General features: G+C 41.9%; 1 protein-coding gene across 2 annotated transcripts in view; it reads left to right on the top strand.

The window, feature by feature from the left end:
• Nucleotides 1-4,114: 4,114 nt before the first annotated feature.
• The window catches only part of LOC138293502 (vitamin D3 hydroxylase-associated protein-like), a 731,360-nt gene continuing 718,538 nt past the window's right edge, over nucleotides 4,115-16,936 (top strand). For both annotated transcript variants that reach the window (XM_069232741.1, XM_069232740.1), the window contains exon 1: nucleotides 4,115-4,374. In XM_069232741.1, the coding sequence (XP_069088842.1) occupies nucleotides 4,165-4,374 (210 nt within the window). In that variant the 5' untranslated portion in view covers nucleotides 4,115-4,164. The remainder of the gene's footprint in view (nucleotides 4,375-16,936) is intronic.

Here is a 16,936-nt window from a genome sequence, read left to right as displayed (position 1 = left end):
CGCTGTAAATTTATGAGTATTGGTTTGGCGATATTGTGTGGAATATTGTTTGTGGTGTTGATTGTGGGTATGTCTGTTCTTGTTAAGAGTAAAGCCAACCATACTTCTGCTTTTGAGATGACTACTGAACTAATGGCTTTAGAAAGGTTGAGGTTAGATGAGAAGTATTTGCATGAGGGTACTAATGCTCAAGGGGAACTGTCTTCTAATGTCTTCTATTGCTTATTGAGTGAGTATGTTGAGACAATGGATGTGAAGAATTGCTTGGTGTGTATGCAGATTCCTTCATCAGTCGAGGAAGGAGTTACTTATCATAGTCTGCCACTAACGTATGGCATAAGTTGTAGTCTGCTACTAACAAGATTCTATAACCAGGAGTACATACACTACTTATATTCTAATTACGACATGGTGTTCTCATTTGTTCCAATAATTAGATATTGGAGTAGAGTAGCAAAGGATAATGATATAGTAATAGTTAGGGGATTCTTTGAACCTACATTAACGTTTGGCACAGCTTATGTCCACCGCAGCAACCTGACATGCTTGCTTACACCTTTAGAGGAAAGCTTCTTAGATCACATAGATGACAGGAGAAAGGCACTAAAGGAGAAATTAGAGAAAGGCTTAGGAAAAATTATTTACAAGAATGATTATGCTTATAGTGCAATTAAAACGCAAGAGAAATTAGCTTTAGATGCACAACACGTGGGGAAACTTTGCATATACAGGCCTAAATCGCGCACTGACACTTTATTTGTGGGAACGATTGAATGTAGGCATGTGTTTTTGTTTCAGAGTAAGTGGACATTTATTATAAATGGACAGGACCCGGCTATTCCAGGAATATACTATATTTGTGGACTTAATGCTTATTACCGTCTCCCAAGAGGATGGTATGGGACTTGTTATTTGGGGATAGTTTTTCCAAGGATTTATCAGATAGATGAGTTGAAGAAGTTTCCTGAAATGACTGAATTACATCATGTGAGACAGAGGAGGGAGTCCTCTTCTGGTATAGTTGGAGATATATTTGGAGCAATAATTCCTTCTGTAGGAGTTATTTGAAATTCGACCAAGATTCGAAAGTTGTCTACTATTGTGGATAACATGCTGACAATTTTTTCAGGGGCTACTCTCCTGATAGATACTGAATTAGCTGCGGAGAGAGCTATGACTTCTCAAAATCGTCTTGTTTTAGACATCCTCTTAGCGAAGGATGCTGGAGTCTGTAAAATGATTAATTCTAGGCATTGTTGTTCATATATTCCTGGTAACAGTAGAGAGATAAGGGACTTACTAACCTGACTAAAGAAAGTACTGATTTGAAAGAACTGATAGAACCAGGTGTTTGGGAAAAGGTTGGCAAAGGGTTTGTTTCAGTGGGAAACTGGCTCAGCAACATTTGGAACGGGGTATTATTGAACATATTGCAGGGAATACTGATTATTGTGATTTGTCTCATTGTGATACAGGGATTGTGTAAATTGTGAAAAAGAATTAAAATGAAAAGGTCAAAAGATAATCAGAAGAGGGTAGAAAAGAAAAGGGAAACAATTAACAGAGAAAATTAAAAGGGGAAGCCAAAGTTTGAAGGGATTGAATTGTTAGAAATTTAAATGATGCAGAAATTGTGGGTGATGGTTAGAGTGATGACACATTTAGTCATCAGAGGAGGGATTGCTAGCACATGCATATTAATAAAAACATTAATGAGAGCTTATGTATTCAGAATAATACATTTGCGTAGAAAATGTGATGATGTAGAAATAATAATGCATGCATTTGAAAATGTGATTACGATGAGTGGCGACCAATGTTAATGTAGTGTATTAATTAATGAGTTTTAACATAAAATAATAAGCACGTGTTTGACTAATGTAGTATTGCATCATAATTAGGGTTATGTATGAAGTATGTGTTTTATTAATTGTAGGCCTTAACATAGCGAGTGTCTTGGCCTAGTTTGTCAGGCCTCATATAGAAGCTGTATTTCTTAGCAGTTAATAAAATGCTGACCAAGTGAATTACACTGTGAAATGTCTATTGAATTGTTAAATGTGCTTGTTTGCTAGAAGATGATGTTCCTATCAAAGTAACATTTTATGTGTAATGTGTGTGAGACTGACTTTCCCAGGACAAGAACAATGAATACACTGATTGGAGTATAAGATGCAACATTATTGTTACCTGACAAGCCAGATGATGAGGACATTGAAGGACAACCAATCCACAATGTGTAAAAAGGAGAAATAGTAAAATTCATAGATTTGAAACCAGAATGTAATTGGGTAAAGTGTGAACATACGATTAACTGACCAACAAGGAATTAGGGGAGAGTTTTTACGGTTTTAACTTAATGCTACCACACAGTGAGGGGACAGACATTATCAGGAGGCCATTCTTACGAATATTCTGACGGTTATTATTGCCCATATTCTTATGCGTTTTGAGACGTGCTTAACTTAATGCTTAAAGACTTTGCGCTTACTGAACTTTGCTGAATCCTGATGACTGCTGATCTACTGATGTCCTGAGGACGAAGACTGATTCTGCTTTGCTGATCCAACCGAGGATAGGTATATGTTAAATGTGATTATTATGCATATTTTCCTTTTTTTTTCTAGGTACCAACTGCCGTTTTGATAGAGCCCTAGTTAGATGTTTTTTCTAAATTCGTGTTACTAAATTGTTTTGCATGAAGCCCAACATGCTGATGCTAATTTGATGTTAGTTAAGGATTCTCACTAATGACTTATGGTGAAATTACTCTGTTAAACTTCATGTGTTTGATTTGTCGATGTAACTGACATTACCATTCATTTGCGTCACAAAATGTGTTATAGTTCAAGCTTTGATTAGATTGTGTTTCTTCCACCGCTTTGGACAACCAGTGTTGTTTGTGTATGCGTTTGATTTGATATTGAGATTAATCTACATGACTTTAGTATTGTTAATATAGGGAAATAAATATTCTGACTTTTACTAAAAGGTGTGGTTAGTCATGGCTGAAAGGTCATGATGCGTGACAATTACTGACTCCATTGATTATTGATTTTGTTGATTATTGATTATTGTGCACTGATTATTGATTGTGTACTGGAGCTATGGTAGAAACATCTTAATTGTGCATCAAAAGGTTCATCCACCTATTCGCGTCCCCTTGCAAGTTTACTTATTAAGGTCAGACGCTCTAACAGGGTCGCGTTCGATTTTGGCGCTGCCTCAGGTTTACGAAATTTCATAAATCTGAGGCAGCATCAAAATGCAATGGGTGTTGCTGTGGCACGCCCACAGCAACACCCATTGCACGCCTCTTCCACGCACAGTGCTGCGTGGGAAGGGGACGTATTTACAAGGTGAAGTTAAGCCACAAAAAGTGGCTTAACGCCACTTTGTAAACATGGCACAGTGCTGAGCACCACAAGAGAGCGTCACGAAAAGTGACACTCTTGTGGCACTAGGGGCCTATAAATACACCCCTAAATGTGAGATGCTCTAGTGCACTTTTTACATGTAATAGCCTCCCATGCATTGCAATGCAAGCCCTCCATAGGAGGTGGAATGATACACCAAGCAGCGGCAAGCCCGGAAGCACCCATCCTCGTTACTAACAAAAGATCAGCCAGACATCTAAAGCTGCCGATAGCCCGATCTAAAAATGTCTTCTATATTACTCCTCGTGTACCTAAATGCTACTCACTAGGCTCTCAATTTATAGTTTTAGCATGTTATTTTTGGTCCACGGGTTACTCGGTGATGTGATTAGAATTCTTCTTATTATTTGTTATTATTTATTACGATGGTTATTATCACGAAACTGACCATACAGTATACAAAGATCACAAAATCCTCCGGAAAAAAATAATGTTCAATAATGTATGCCTACAATTAGATCACTTTAAAAAAAATAAGAATTCTGAGTTGATGTGGAGTGACTATTGCATTTATAATTACCCTGAAAGTCAAAGTTCACTTGTTATGACAGAAAACACTGCCACCTGAAGAAATCTACACCATTTCGTTTTGTGCTCTACCGCAAAAAAAAGTTAACGAGGGGGAAGGTCCTGGATTGCATCCAACACGTTAGATTATTTAACTAGCGCGGCATCATTTCTCGCTGCTTGGTTTTATTCAGACAGCGCGGCAGAAACAGCTCTAACCATGGTTGCTGAAAACCTCCGCGAGCTCATGCCGGAGTTTGCGTCGGATCGCAGCTTTCTCTCGGCTTTGGTCGTCTGCTCGGGGGCGTCTCTCGTAGCCCTGAGATGGCTGAAGCAGAGAAACATCCACTGGAAGACGGAGGAGGCAAAGAAAAAGAGAGAAATAGGACTTCAGGAAATGCAGAGGGCAGTTCAGCGGTTTAAAAAAGAGGTATTTTCACAGTGGGGAGTAAACTTTTGCAGGTGGGTTGAGAGTGGAAGTTTTTCGGGCAACTTAATATACAAATTATGCTTTTCCATTAATGTAAAACTATCACGTTCCACAGGCCTACGCGTGAGAATTCAAAGAAAAACAATCGGTACTAGTTAAACTGCGCACACATTTTACTAGTAGTAGTTGTAGTAAAACATTATTTTATTAAAACTAGTGGTTTATCAAACTTTACTGTACATTAAATACATAACCATAAAAAGATGTACACATTCAAAACCCCACAACTCTACAGAGCCGAAAAAGAAATGTACCCACTGCACCCTTTACATCCATTTTAATTTTGTGATTCATAGAAGTATTACGTGGTCCCTTGCCAAGTGTGGCACATTCAATAAGTCCTGGCTTTTTAGCAAACAGCATTTTGCCTGAAGAGCAGCTTCTGGGGCGGTGCAACCAGTGCAGCAGCACCTGTCATTGAACTCTGGGGATGCCATGTTTAGAAATAACACTGGTTAAAAAAGCACCTGCTGCAGAGTTCCTTATGTGTTCAGCAGTTTTCAGGCAACAATAACAATGTGAATATTACTCTGTTGATGATTTGTACCCGATGAACATAGATTAGAGTTTTGTCCAGTGGCCATTCCCACTCATCATAAAGTGTACAGATGGTTAATATACGTGCTGGAAAGGACATATACAATGGAGATCACAGAATTGTATTTTATGTGGATTGCTCAGTGGGTCACTACTTTTGTCACAGAGAATCTTTTGTTACTAGCTGTAAATAATTTGCAGCTCTAATACAGAACAGTCAACTATGAAATGTCACCAAAGAGCTGCATACATACTGCATGGTATACTTTAGTTTTGTTTTATCCTGTCTTTCATTATCCTAACGCTGCTAAAAATGGATTCTTTGTGTATAAATACATTCTTATTGGTAAAGCCAACCACTGATGTACGTTCTAAATCCTGAGTTTCTGCTCCTCCAGGCCAAACACTCTTAAAATATACTTCTACTTGTATTGGTGACATGTGACTCCTACACCTTGTAAACCTTTCCTATAGAATGATTTACATGCATGTAATTTAATGGCTCTGTATAACTTGTGTGTGATGCAAAATCCTCTGGCAGCCTACACTGATATGAGGTGCCCTATAAAACAAATGAAATGCATGTTAGAGTGGGGCATTGGAGAGATGAGGGGCACTGGTGGAGTGTTCTAGTGAGGAATGTGTGGCAAAGGAAATTTGTGGGGGGTGCTGGCAACAAAGTATGTTGCACTGGGAGCCACCAGCATTAAAGCAGACCCTTTTGCATGCCTGTAATTCTGACTCCACACTTGCATAGCTGCCAAATGTCCCAGGTCCATGTGTGATGTGCTGCTCTTGTCCAGGTTTTTTCCACTGAATGCTGAGGCTTTGAGTCCTGTTTTATAATGGAATAAAGACTATAAGTCTCAGACTTCAAGGCAAAAACCTAAATGGGAGCAGCACAGCATGCATGAACCACAGAAACTTGGCAAAATTGCAATTTGGATGGTCTATGGTATTGGACTTTTAGCAGGATATTATGTTTTGCCAACTATCTGCACCCCTGATTCTCAATGTCAATTTTTACTAATTTACCACTGCAGCTCTTCATTAAATGTAGTGCTGTATAGATCACAACACCCAATTAAACATACTCAACCGATCATTGTATATTGATTATTTTTGCTAAGTTTGGCTTTAGTGGTGTCTAGGGGCTAAACGCTGTTTTGAAAATAAAAGATCACTAGCTCCCTGGGCCCAGAAAGAGAGTTCCAAGGGCGAATGCAGCTGCTGTCTAAGCCACTGAATATACTAATCTCAGATTCCAGCAGGAAGACTCTGCCTCTTACCTTACACACACACACACACACATAGAGATGTTGCTCAGTCTGTATGCACACAGGCTCGTCGTTCCGCCTGCACGCACACATGCTTACGCCTCTCACTGCAGTTCCACATGCTAACACACAGGCACACTACGCAATCATACATACACATCACTCACCCTGCATTTACACAGGTACACACCTCACTCTGCATGCACACCATGAGAATCTGACCTCTTATAGTTTCACATAGTTACTCATTCTTGCACGTCTTTAGGGGCATTGCTCAATAGGACTTGAAGGAGGAAAGATAAGGAAAGATGTTAGGAGCGAGAGAGAGAGGAAGGGGAAGAGTGGAAGTACTTGGAAGCTGCAGGACGAGGAGGGACGGCCAGAGAGACAATGAGCTAAATAGAAAAACGAGCATTGGCAATGTCAATAGGTCTGGCTTCAAAGTAATGTTGTATGATAATGTGAAGTATTAAAAGTAAATAGCATGGTAATAGATATATATTTGTGTGGAAGCAAAGGACTGTAGAATACTATTGTTTTAGGTTGGAAGGTAAGGCAACTGTTACACTGCTAATAAAGATATAAAAATCCAGGTAGGCCAGTGACTTCCCTCCTCCCATCTGTGGTGCTGCCAGAGAAAAACACCATAAAGTATCTAGTTATCTTAGATACTTTAAGTGTATTCCATTGTCATGTGTGTGCCCCTGAATATTCATGATTAGACAGCTGGATAAATAAACAAAATGATAACAGCAGTGGAAGAGAAGTACTTCTTTGTGGAAGACACAACTTTCCCAATCAAAACATACTCCTGGCTCCCGACATGTGGGTGGGGCCAAAGCCACTCTCTCGTGATGCTCTCAAAAGTATCAGGGGACAGTTCTGCTGTCAAATCAGATCATAACAAGCGTTGGCAATGCTAATAGGTCTAACTTTAAAAGAATGGTGTGTGGCAATGTGAAGTATTACAAGTAGATAGCAGAATTGATGATTTTAGAATACTATTGCTGTAGGTTAAAAGGTCAAGTGATAGTTGCACTGTGAAGCCAGACCTAAAACTCCATGTAGGTTAAGGACTGCCCTCTTCCCATCTGTGCGGCTGCCACAGAATAAAACTATAAATTATCTGGTTATCTGAGACACTTTACTAGTATATGTGTGCCCTTGAAAGTTCAACCTTAGGCAGCTGACTAAATAAAATTATCACAGATGTGAGGAGAGCAAGCACTGTTTTGTGGAAAGATATAAATTGTGGCCTTATGTTGCACTGAGTTCTGCCCTAGCAGTACGGCTGGATTTTTTGCTTTCCTGATCACCTGTTTTTTTGGACTTTTTACTGTGGGTGAAGCTCACTACCAGAGTCTCACCCATGCTAATGACACAGTAAATGCACTGCATGTTTTTACTGCCAGTGTTCACCTTTAAGATAAGGCCGCTGTGATGCAGCAAGGGGAATTGGGACTTGGCTGATTACACATGAACGCATGTGCACACGTGTGTGGGCTGTGCAGAGGAGACTACTGTTGTGCGCAGCCCAGTAACAGGGCACAGGTAGCATGGTGCAATGGGGACTCAGCAGGGATAGGTATTTACCTGGGATAGGCCTTATGAGGCTAGTGTACACTATTAGGGAAAGTCAGTGTGCTTTACTGTTTGAACTATAGTGGCACTCCATTATACACATAGGGAGAGAACTGCCTTAGAGTGTAGTTTCCCTTGTCCTTGGTCTACAGAGACAACTGACGTCTTGACTTTTAGTGTAACCTGTGCGAGAAACCAAATATACAACTTCCAAAATCATGACTGCACATCTTGTGGGTCATTTAGAGTTTTTATATTTTCCTGGCTCAGCTCAGGCTCAGAGCACAGGCCTGTTGTCAGCCTGCTGTGTCCAGTAATCACCGTTAGAGTGAAGTTATGGTTACAAAATTTGCCAGGTATTCCAAACTAAATTTGCACCCAGGTCATAAAAACAATAACTCTCCCCACAAATGGACTGTCCATAACTGCATAATAATTATAATCATAAAAAGCAACCCACCATCATTAAGGAACTACACATATCGAAATAAAGACACAATACTGTATCTATAATGATATCATTCATAATGCAACCATAAGGCGATATGAAATGTCACTAGAGATGTTGTGAATGTCCAAAATAACTTTGCTTGGACACAAGACAAATGCAATAATTTGCAGTACTGATGAGGAAACCAGTATACAATAGTACCAGCAGACAGAGTAATGACAGGAAACACAGGCAGCACACATGCAGACATGGCACAGGACAGAGATAATGGACTAGATCCTCTACTGTAATGTACCCAGCATAAGTGTGTCTTCAAATTTCATGATGTCTTGAATGGTACATGTTCTTTCATCCCCACACTAATGAGCAAAGGCAAATTCAAAAGATATGTACAGTTGAAATTATAACCCAATTGTTAATTATCTCAGACTACTTACATATAACAATGTTAAAAACATGCTAGAAATGTAATAAATCTCAGGCAGCACATCATACTTTTGTCAAACTATTGTCCATCTACACGCAGCTTTCATTTTACATGGTACCCCATACTGGTGTGGAGAAAACATCAGTTTCCAGGAATGTGACAGTCTTCTCTTCACTCATGCCAATCAATGGCGTTGCATCATTGCTGGGGCAGCTGATGGCTTCCAGTGTATGCCCTCAGGAGAGTGAAAAATTTGCTCGATCTGTCATTGAAATACACACAAATGTAAGCTGTATACGATGCCCTATGTGCCAAAAGTAGGGTGAAATAATGGGTTTTTGAGCCATAGAAGATTGCTGCTGTGTGTAGAGTCACCTCACATGCCGACTATGCAAGACTACTGCAACCATGTTTGCATTTGCACATTCCTGTTGCACAAAATAGGAGTCTCTGTGGTGTTTTGTGCAGGAAATGGACATTGCCAAAGACAAACCTGGGGACTGTAATGCTCTAGTTACATAGCCGTGGCACCAATTCACCATCCGCTAACCCTGATGAACTGCAAAAATATGCACCATGTCGGTGTTGCTAATCGCTGACCGGTGCTGGAGGTAATGACCGGGCACTGGTTCCACGGTGCCCACAGTAACATGAGGGTCTTGCCAAAGAATTGAAAGTGCTGCTGCTCAATGGATGCTACTAACATACAAGCATTGGAAAAGCCGTTAGGCTTCGTCGATACAAAAACTTTTGGCACTGTCAATTGTTTTAAAATATGTTACACAGCAACGTGGGCTGCTAAACAACATGGCTTGAAATAAATAACAACAAAGCGCTATGGCATGGCCAGCTTTGACCACATCATAGCGCTTTTCTGTTTACACAATGCTGCACTGCAGCGTGCGCTGTTGTGAAACATCCTTAAATAACATTGAGGCTTCCAATAGATATTGCAAAGGTCGAAACCCATTGGCTTTGCTAACACTTGTTTAAACATGCAAATGAGTGCCATGGCCCATGCTGTATGAAGTATTCTGCTTACTAATCCTTGCAGTTAGGAGGTTCCCAAGTGCATACAGATTGCTTATGAGCTATTTTAGCTATTTTGACTTTTCCCTTGCCAGGAGTAGGAAGGGAGGCAATGAATCATAAATAAAGAGGTGAAGCAGCTAGCACATTCTATTAACTGTTGGTGGTTTCGGAGTCATCACTTAAAATGCAGTGCACAAACGATGTGTGCCATAAAAGAGGACGAACAATAAATGTGTTAGAAGTTTGTTTTTCTGGAAAATAACCACATCAAAGTAGTGCAACCTTAGTGCCTTGTTGCAGTTTTACAGCGCTATGAAAACGAATGTGCATTGCAGGATTATGCTAGGGGAAGATGGTACATGACAAATACAAACACCCAGAAAAAAAAATATTTCTTTCCTTGGCAGTTCAAACTTTTTTGCCCTGACTGGAATTTCATCAGCACAAGCAATATTTAGAACTCACTGGAAAGGTACATGTACGCCTTGCTCAAAGGGAAGTAAATTAGTGGTGCGCCTCGGATGACACGTAACTTGACATGTATCTTTAAAGTGAACATCGCCTCGAGATGTTTCTTGGTGCTCTAAAGCAAATGTCCATTTGTACACAACTCATTTAATGGCTGTCAGGATGGAGAAAGACTAAGGGTCTCATTACGAGTTTAGCCGTCCCAACGCAGGACTGCCAAAATCGCAGGAAGTATGCCACCGCCCTCTTACAAAATGTCCACTGGTCTGACCTGGCTGATGGGCAGAAACCTTGAAATAGAGCATTCACGCCGGTCAGTCTGGCAGGAACAGAGCTGCAAGATAGCACTCGGCTCTCTTAAAGGAGCCAAGTGCTATCTTGTAGCACAGAGGAGGCCGACCAGCATCCTTGGAATGTCCCCTGTGGCCTCCTGCACTACCTTTCTGCCAGCCTTTTTATGGCGGAGTCTCAGCCATGAAAAGGCTGGCGGAAAGGGGGGTTGTAATCAGCATGGCTGATCACAAGCCCAACCACTGTCATGCCATCGGGAACCATGTTCCAGGCAGTGACGGCAGCCAGACTGCCAAAGCGTAATTTGGTGGTCAGACTGTCAAAGCTGGGGCGGTCCGACTTCTACCGTGAGTCTGGTGGTCGGAAGACTGGCAGACTCGCAATGAAGCCCCCATTACTAGAATCTATGATAATAGTGTGATGCAAGCATCACAGAGAGAGCTGAGGTTGAAAGAGGAAGAGAGGTAGATGTAAAGAGGTAGACAGACGGCTGTGCCAGAGGTGATGTGTAGAAAGGTGTGTAAATAGAGATGTGAGGTAGACATAGGGAGAAAGAAAGAGTTAACAAAGAGTAAATAGCTGGGAACACAGAGATGTAGAAATAGAGACTTGGAGAACTAAAAAGAGAGGTCACATAGAAGAGATTTGGTGAAGTATAGAGAGCGAGAAAGGGAAGAGGATTTAAAAAAAAAAGTTAATTGCCATCAATTACCAGAGAGCGAAAGGGTTGTGATTGTGGAAGCTGTTCACGCCCACTATCAGATGAATTCCCGGGGTGCAGTTAAAATTACAATAGTATCCTTTGGATAGGAGTAGAAACACCCCTCCCCGTCTACCCACTCCCATTACCTTGTGGCATACACAGCTGTGGAACTTCGTGGCAATGGAGAAACTTGATAACAACGTGCTAGAGAAACCTGAACTAGATTCCCTTTCAAAGAGGACACCTTCTGCTGGATACCCACCCAGATTTAAGTCCATGAACAGTTTTAAAGGTAGAGGTGAGACATGGGCAAATGGCGACTGCTCGGACTGAGTCAATATACCAGTTGCGGATTCTATCACTCTGGAAGCAGTCACTCACAAAAGTGGGAATTGTCTTGAGATAACGTAAACTCTATAACTCTGAGGAACAATTAGCTGGGATTTGCTGGACAGGGAGTGGGTTGGATGCAAGGTTAAATATGTTTTTCTTACTTTTATATATGTTGTATCTAGTTCTTATCTTGTTTTATTTCTATTCTTGTTGTGAATCACCACTTCACCAGCAGACTGAGGAATAATGCATGATGATGGACTTGATTTGACGTAGATTTCTGCAAGTAATCAATGTTTCTGTTACAAAACGCACATGTGATTGATGATGATCGAAAACTTAAATAACTACGTTGCATGAAGGTGACCGATTCAAATCACATTGAGGCTAACACAACATTTCTAACTCCAAACTTTCCTGAGTCCATCTTTTTCTCTCTTTACTGACCTTTCTCTGTAGCTTTCTTTCTGACTACCTCACCTTTCTCTCATTACCTTGTCTCTCCCTACCTTACCCTATTCTCTACCTCATCTCTGTCTCTACTTCCCTTCTCCCTCTTCTTCACCTGTCACCTTTCCTTTCTTTTAACCTCTCTGCTCTTCTCGGTCTTATTCCCTACAATTCTCTTACGCAGCACAATTGAAGGTCCCTGTCTAGCCAGAGAAGTAAAATCAAACAATGAAGAGAGGATGGCAATCAGGTGCAGAGAATTAAGGAGAAAATAATTCGATTTTGCCAAATGAAATGATATAAATCCTCAAGGCAGTACTTTGCTGCAGCGAGAATGCAAGTTTTGACGGGAGATTTATTTGTCATTATGATTATCGAGCTCTTAAAAATAAATAAAATTTCAAGTACAATGTTCATAGACCTTAATTTAGGATCATGCACTAATCCACATACCTATAATACAGGACCTTCTCCATGTTCATTGATGGCCATGCACAGTAGGAATATGTTGTTTAGGAGTTGTCTACGTGATAGGTGTTAGACGAGGCATCTTTGGCATGGTCTCCCCTCACTTTTTACCTCTGTTTTCCAGGTTGTTGATGTGTGTTGGACTCTGTTTTTTGCTGTTACTCTGGGCACTTTGCCACTGCTATCCAGTGCTAAAGTGCAAGTGTTCTTATACAAAATGTGTATGTAATTGGTTTATCCATGATTGCCATATTTGATTTATTGATACGTCCCTAGTACAGTGCACTAGAGGTGCCCAGGGACTGTACATCAAATGCCACTAGTGGGCCTCCAGCACTGGTTGTGCCACCCACATAAGTAGCTCTGTAATCATGTCTCAAACATGCCACTGCAGTGTCTGTGTGTGCAGTTTAAAACTGCAAATTCTACTTGGCAAGTGTCCTCACTGGCCAGGCCTAAACCTTCCCTTTTCTTCCATGTAAGACACCCCTATGTAGGCCCTAAGTACCCCCATGGGCAGGGTGCAGTGTAGGTTTAAAGTAGGACATATACTAATGTGTTTTATATGTCCTAACAGTGAAATACTGCCAAATTTGTTTTTCATTGTTGCAAGGCCTATCCCTCTCATAGGTTAACATGGGGGCTGCCTTTATATATGACTAAATGGATAGACATGTGGAGTTTGGGATCTCTGAGCTCACAATATAAAAATACATCTTTTAGTAAAGTTTAATTTATGAACTTTTAGAAAGTGATCATTTTCTTGCTTATACCATTTCTGTGACTCTGCCTGTTTGTGGATTCCCTGTCTGGGTCAGTTTGACAGTTGGGCTGGTTGCACCTCACACTAGACAGTGACACAAAGGAGGCTGGGGTGTAGCCTGCATATCCTGATGAGCCATCTGTGCTAGGAGGAAGGGGAGGAGTGGTCACTCACACCTGAAAGGGCTGTGCCTGCCCTCACACAATGCAGTCTCCAGCCCTCTGGTGTGTGTCTGGGGCCTTGCCTGGGCAAGACAGGATTTCACAAACAAGAGAGACTATCCTTTGAAGTAAGCCTACTTCAAAGGCCAAAATGGGCATAAGAAGGACACCCAAAACCACAAACTTTAGATCACTTCTGGACATCAAGAGGAACCTCTGCTTGGAGAAGAGCTGAATAGCTGAGGAGAAGGGCTGCCCTGCCTGGGACTGTGCTTTGTGGAGCTATCCTGCAGTTGCTGATTCTGCCTGGTGGAAGGGGACAAAGACTGGATTATGTTGTGCATTCCTGCGTGTGAAGAAATCTCCAAGGGCTTGTCCTGAGCTTGCCTCCTGTTGTTGAAGTCTCAGGGCCATCAAAGACTTCTCCTGCTAGCACCTGGACTCTCTGCTGAGACGTCTGCCCTGCCAAGTGGTGCCCTATCCAGTTCTTGGAGTCTTGGAAGGTGAAACTGGCAGACCAAGTCTGAAAATCCACACACAGACCGCCGTGCGGGGAAATGTCCGATGCAACCTCCGAGACGCAACTGAAGAAACGACTCGCCACCGGCTTCGTGGGTGAAACCGACGCACCGCCTGCAGTGCAGCTGGAAGACCGATGCATGCTGCTGGAGAAATGACACGCCACATCGCTAATAGAAGCTGGTAACATCGCAACCCACACAGCGTGGTTTTGCTAATACCGTCCCTCAAAAATTTAGACGCAAACCTTGCTGGGTGTGGAAAAATTAAGCAACGCCTGCCCGGACCAGAGTGCTGCCCGGATTTACACATCACTCTCCTGTGGAGAGGAAAGACGACGCATGCCAACCTGAACGAAGAAGGAGAAACGACGCATGATCTCACTTGTGGGTGACAGTTCGATGCACCGCTTACCTTTTTCGATGCACACTCGCCCGTGCGTCTTATTTTGATGCTACCCAGGTACTTTTTAACGCTAACAGTGTTTTACATGTTTACAAAAGGATATAAGACTCTTGCTTTTAAAATTAACATCTTGACTTGTGTATGGTGGATTTTATGTCGTTCTGGTTTTGTTTTGTATAGATAAATATTTCCTATTTTTCTAAACCTGTATTGTGTCAGTTTGTAGGGGTTTTACTAAGTTACTCTGTGTGTTGGTTCAAATAACTTACACCTAGTACTCTTAAATTAAGCCTGCCTGCTCATGCCAAGCTACCAAGAGGGTGAGCGGGGGTAGCTGAGGGTGATTCTCTTTTACCCTGACTAGAGTGAGGGTCCTTGCTTGGACGGGGGTAACCTGACTGCCAACCAAAGACCCCATTTCTAACATTGGTGATCAGCGGTTAGGATTGGACTTGCATTTGTACTTGACATACAGTGATTAAGTGTACACTACTGTTTAAAGTGCAGACCGCTACGTGACCACATAGTACCTGTCTTGTGATTTTTGCTTTTTCTCTGTGGGACTCTTTTTGTTCTACTTCCATATTTTTGCTGATCCCTTGATTGACTTTTCTTGAACTTCATTGGGAACTTGTTTAATGCCTTTGGAACTTTTCACTTTCTTTACTTTTCTTCATGTCCCAATCTGGAGATGCATCAGCTGGAGCTGCTTTTGACGTAGGGAAACTAAATAGCTATACTGTGGCTCAGTTGAAGCAGTTCTGTAAAGATTTTGCCTGTCCCATTAAGGGCTCCGCCAAGAAGGAGGAGCTACAAAAGGCGCTTAGGTGACAGCCAAAGAAGCTAAGGGGCACACTGAGGAGGAGAAGAAGGAGGAGGTGCAATCTATTCCCAATGGTATTGTGGGAGGGCCTGTAATGTTCACGGAGAGAGTATCCAGGGCAGGTAGCAGTGTGTCATCCAAGGGTCTGACTCCTGAAGAGTTACAGGACAGACAGGCCAAGAGAGAGAGTACCAATTGGAGCTAGAGAAGCTCAAGCTCAAGCTCAAGATGGAGAGGGAGGACAGAAGAATGGCCATTGAGGAAAAGAAGATACTGCTTGCTCACGAGCTTAGCTTGAGGGAGCTAGATCAGAGGAGCCAGTCCAGTAGAGATGGTGGCAGCAACAGCACAGTGCAGCCTGAGAGAAGCATACACATTTTAAAAAACCTAGTGAAGGATTACAAAAGGGAGGATAACATATACCTGTGGTTCAAGGGGTATGAATCTGCTCTCCACATGAATCTGGTTCCTGAAGCTCATTGGGGGGCGGGTCTGTGGAAGCACTTTGAGGTAGAGGGGAGGGATACTCTGACATCCTTAGGGGATTCTCAGGGGCTCACTTACTCTATCATGAAGGATGCCCTAATCACAAGATATGGTCTCACCCCTCAGCAGGATAAGGGTAAGTTCAGGTCCTATAAGAAGAAGGAATCCCAAACATGGTTGGAGTGTGTTGATTCATTCTGCAGGTCACTGGATGGTTGGGTGAAGGACAGTAAGGTAACAACGTATTTCTATTCTATTTCTATTTACTAATTTATAGAGCACATGGCTGCCCGAAGGCCTCCCAGCACTAATGCAGGACCAAATGAAACAGACAACACTGAACGCCCTATAGAGGGAAAAAGGAAAGTCTTCAATAATTTACGGAATGGAAGTTCCGAATCTACTAGGCAAACGTCAGCCAGAAGAGAGTTCCATAAAATGGGCTGCCCTGAACGCAAAGATCTACCTCCCCATCTCAACCTCTTAACCCGAGGTATATTAATCAGGGATGCAGATGAAGATCTGAGTAGTCGTTGGGGAATGTAGGGAGTTATAGTCTGTCTAAGAAAGGCCTGTCGTCTGTTGTGAAGAGCTCAGTGAACAAAGCAAGCTGCTTTAAAGTTTATGCGCTGTTAAATGGTTAGCCAATGAAGGGAGGCCAAGGCGGATTTCGCCGAAAGATGTCTAGGAATACCCGTCATGAGACAGGCAGCGGCATTCTGTACCACCTGCAGCCTCCTCAGAACATATGAGAGAACTCCTAAACAAGACATTGCCATAATCAAGACACGAAAGGATAAGAGCCTGAACAATAAGCCTTCTGGCTAAGAAAGGAAGAAATGTGAAGATTTTCCTACAGTTCCTCAAAGTACAGAAACAAGAGGTAGCTAGTTTCTTTGCATGGCATTCCATTGTAAGTTGTGTGTCTAACCAAAAGCCTAAACTTTTAATAGTATCTTTAGACGGGGGACATTGTTTAGTCCTACTGAAGCTAGTATAGGAATCTGGGGACACAAAGAGTGCCTTACCAGCATGACCTCTGTTTTTCCGTCATTTAATATTAATTTACTGTCGGCCATCCAACCTGCAATGTCCGACAGACATGATGAGAAGACTGCAGATTCTGAGTTACTATCAGTGAAGAAGGAAAAGACCAATTGTGTATCATCCGCATGGGAGATAAGTGATAGTCCATAAGGTTCCACGGTCTTTGCCAGCGAGGCCATATACATTTTAAAAAGTGTAGGACTCGGGGACGAGCCCTGTGGAACACCACATAACAGGGAGAAAATATCTGAGTAGTATATCTGATTTAGGACTCGAAATG

The sequence above is a fragment of the Pleurodeles waltl genome, chromosome 4_2, assembly GCF_031143425.1.
Source record: "Pleurodeles waltl isolate 20211129_DDA chromosome 4_2, aPleWal1.hap1.20221129, whole genome shotgun sequence".
Lineage (NCBI taxonomy): Eukaryota > Metazoa > Chordata > Amphibia > Caudata > Salamandridae > Pleurodeles > Pleurodeles waltl.
This window is presented reverse-complemented; position numbering and strand designations above follow the sequence as displayed.